General features: G+C 42.6%; 1 protein-coding gene across 1 annotated transcript; it reads right to left on the reverse strand.

The window, feature by feature from the left end:
• Positions 1 to 480: 480 nt before the first annotated feature.
• On the reverse strand, positions 481 to 2,503 carry LOC121313928. The gene is made up of 2 exons (XM_041246705.1): positions 2,418 to 2,503; positions 481 to 1,102 (listed from the first exon to the last, which is right to left on the reverse strand). Exons 1-2 carry the CDS (start codon positions 2,501 to 2,503, stop codon positions 481 to 483), a joined length of 708 nt encoding a protein of 235 aa, XP_041102639.1.
• Between the last annotated feature and the right edge of the window lie 285 nt (positions 2,504 to 2,788).

Genomic DNA, 2,788 nt, shown 5'->3' on the forward strand with positions numbered 1-2,788 from the left:
ATCTCTGTTGGCTATTCAACCGTACTTTCCATCTCCAGTCTTGCAACAGCTGGTTTGATATGCTATTATTCAGTAACTTTTTTTTGGTTTTTCAATGTAATCACACACAACAGGACATTCAAAATCATGGTTTATTAACATGCTAAAATTATGGAACTTACAACTTCAAAGGATGGAACTTACAAATATTCAAAATGTGGATTGTTCAACTGTTCAAAAGATGGAAAGGTAAAACTGCTAAAAAATTAGCATTGTTCAAATGTAAGAAAATGGAATGTGCAACTATTCAAAAGATGGAAACATATAACTGTTCAAAATGTGGAATGTAAAAAAAAAGTACCTTGTGGATTCTACTTTGTGCAATCAACACGGACATGATGCTTCTGTACATGTGCAGTGCACTTTCCAGACTGTCTTATTGCACACGGCACAGCTGTCTTGCTTCTTGTTCCTGTTGCACTTTGCTACCTGTCACTGGCGTCACTGGCATTTTGCAGGGCAATCACCAGTTTCTGCTGTAGGGTCTGCTACACGCTTTGCAATTTGTACTTTTCTAAGATGTGCCAGTTGAAGTTCCTCTGCTAGCTGCAATATATAGTTTCTCCTACTGATCCATTTGCCTGTGGTTTCCTTGTAAAGGATCCAGGAATTGATGGCTGCTAGATCCATGATGTTGTAGAACACTTGAACAGGCCACCTGCGAGATCCAGCTTTCACAGAGTATTTCTGAGACATCTGGTCTACTATATCAACACCAAACTTTGTGGAATTATAAAACTGTACAGTCTCTGGGATCTTCTTTGCATCATTCCCAATGGCAATGGAAGGATGAAGCGTGCTCATCAAAATCACATTTTTTCTTGGCTTGCACTTGTAGACTGTTAGAGTGCAACCAGAGTGCTTCAGCAGTCTACTAGAGTAGCACTCTGTGTCCAGGTCCAGTGCTGATGGCGGAAGTTCTCTCCTGATACTATTTACTGTGCCGACAAGGCTTGTCTTCCTGTCCTGCAGCTGTTTAGCCAATTTTAGTGACATGAAAAAGTTGTCAGTGGTAATGTTCCTGCCTTTTCCTATATAAGGTTGCATTACACCAAGAATCACACTTTCACCTAGCTGTTGGCCAGCTGCACGAGTCTCATCTTTGCCCAGGTAGGGGAAACCATTTACAATATATTTCGACTCCACATCTGCCAAATTTGTCTGGTTTGTTGGCCATATGCTGTGTCCACTGACACCTTGCTTTAATAGGAAAAAGTTGCTTGTGAACTGTGATGTTCTCTCCCAGTTTGTAGAAAAGAATGTTGTTATCAATGAACTGGTTCCATATCTCTGATGCCAAGGCAAATTTGTCGTAATGAAGACTCTGGCTTCTGGTTGTCTTAAAGTCAAATCGCAGAAACTGCATGATTTCAGAAAATCTGTTTCGTCCCATGGTTTCTTGAAAAAACGCTGGCCCTCACTTACTGGCCCTCACTTGCTAGTTTTCCACTGGCAGGTTTCTAGCTCCAAATGCACCATAAGCATACAGTAGTGCGATAAACGTATCCAGTTCCTCTAAAGAGATTGACCAGGAGTCATCTTGCAGCTGTCGGTGGGCTTCAGCTTCAGTGTAACGGTGTATGTGGTGAAGCACAAGCTCATCTATCAATAGTCAGAAGGTACTCAATACACTGTTCACTGATGTTACGTGTAATGGGTTGGTCCTGAAACTCCCATCAACATGTTCTGCTGAACCATTCTTCCTGCAGCTTCCACACCAGGAGTTATAATCTCCAACACAGTCCCATCACGAGCAACCCCTGGATTACTTTCTTGTGCTTGGGCTCCCAACTGATCACGGGATGCTGCATGACTTCGTCCCCTTCCCCTTCTGCGTCCACAAGTTGATACACGGCCCGTCGATCGACCTCTATCTAAGGTAGGTAAAATTTCTGCAGCTTCGTTCTCACTATCACTGTCACTATCACTCACATTGATGTTCATTGCTGTTAAAAAACAAATTGGTTAGCTCATTGTACAGTCATGTGTGTGTACTGGCTGGAACATTCCGTATGATGTGCATTATATTATTATTCATAACCCAGCGTTTAAAAGAGACCCAGCATCTACTGATCATATTTCCTAGTGTCCCGGCGTTTATTAGTGACCCAGCGAGTATTGGAGACCAACGATTCTCCATCCTCCTTATATGCTGTCACGCATGACCCCTTGGCAAATGAATGCAGCTGCCTTTACAATCTGAGCCTGCTACATTTTTTCCCTTCCAGGTCAATAAGTTCTTGCAACCTAACCCTGAATCTAAAAAAATGCCATTTCTTTAAACCTTCTCTTCAGTTCTTCGGTCATGTGGTGTTGGCGGAGGGTATATCTGCTGATCCCCAGAAGCTAAAAGCCATACAGGAGTATCCAGTGCCTACTAACCTGAAAGAGGTACATTAGTTTGGCAGATTGGCACCATAAGTATATAACCAGGTTTTCTGACAGTATTGCTCCTGTCAGCCATTTTAGAAGGAAGGATGTCCGTCTTAGAAGGAAGGATGTCCCATGGAAGTGGGATGCAGATTGTCAGTGGTGTTTTGACCTTCTAAAGGAAGCCTTGGTCAGCCCTCAGGTCCTGGGTCATCCAGATGTCAACAGGACATTCAGAGTCTATACTGATGCCAGTGATGTAGGACTTGGAGCTGTACCTACTCAATCTCACCATGATAAAGAAAAGGTGATTGCATATGTTTCCAAGTTAATCAACTCAGCTGAGAGAAAGTACTCTACATTTGAAAAGGAGTGTGGT

The sequence above is a fragment of the Polyodon spathula genome, chromosome 4 (assembly GCF_017654505.1).
Source record: "Polyodon spathula isolate WHYD16114869_AA chromosome 4, ASM1765450v1, whole genome shotgun sequence".
NCBI classification, from domain to species: Eukaryota; Metazoa; Chordata; class Actinopteri; order Acipenseriformes; family Polyodontidae; genus Polyodon; species Polyodon spathula.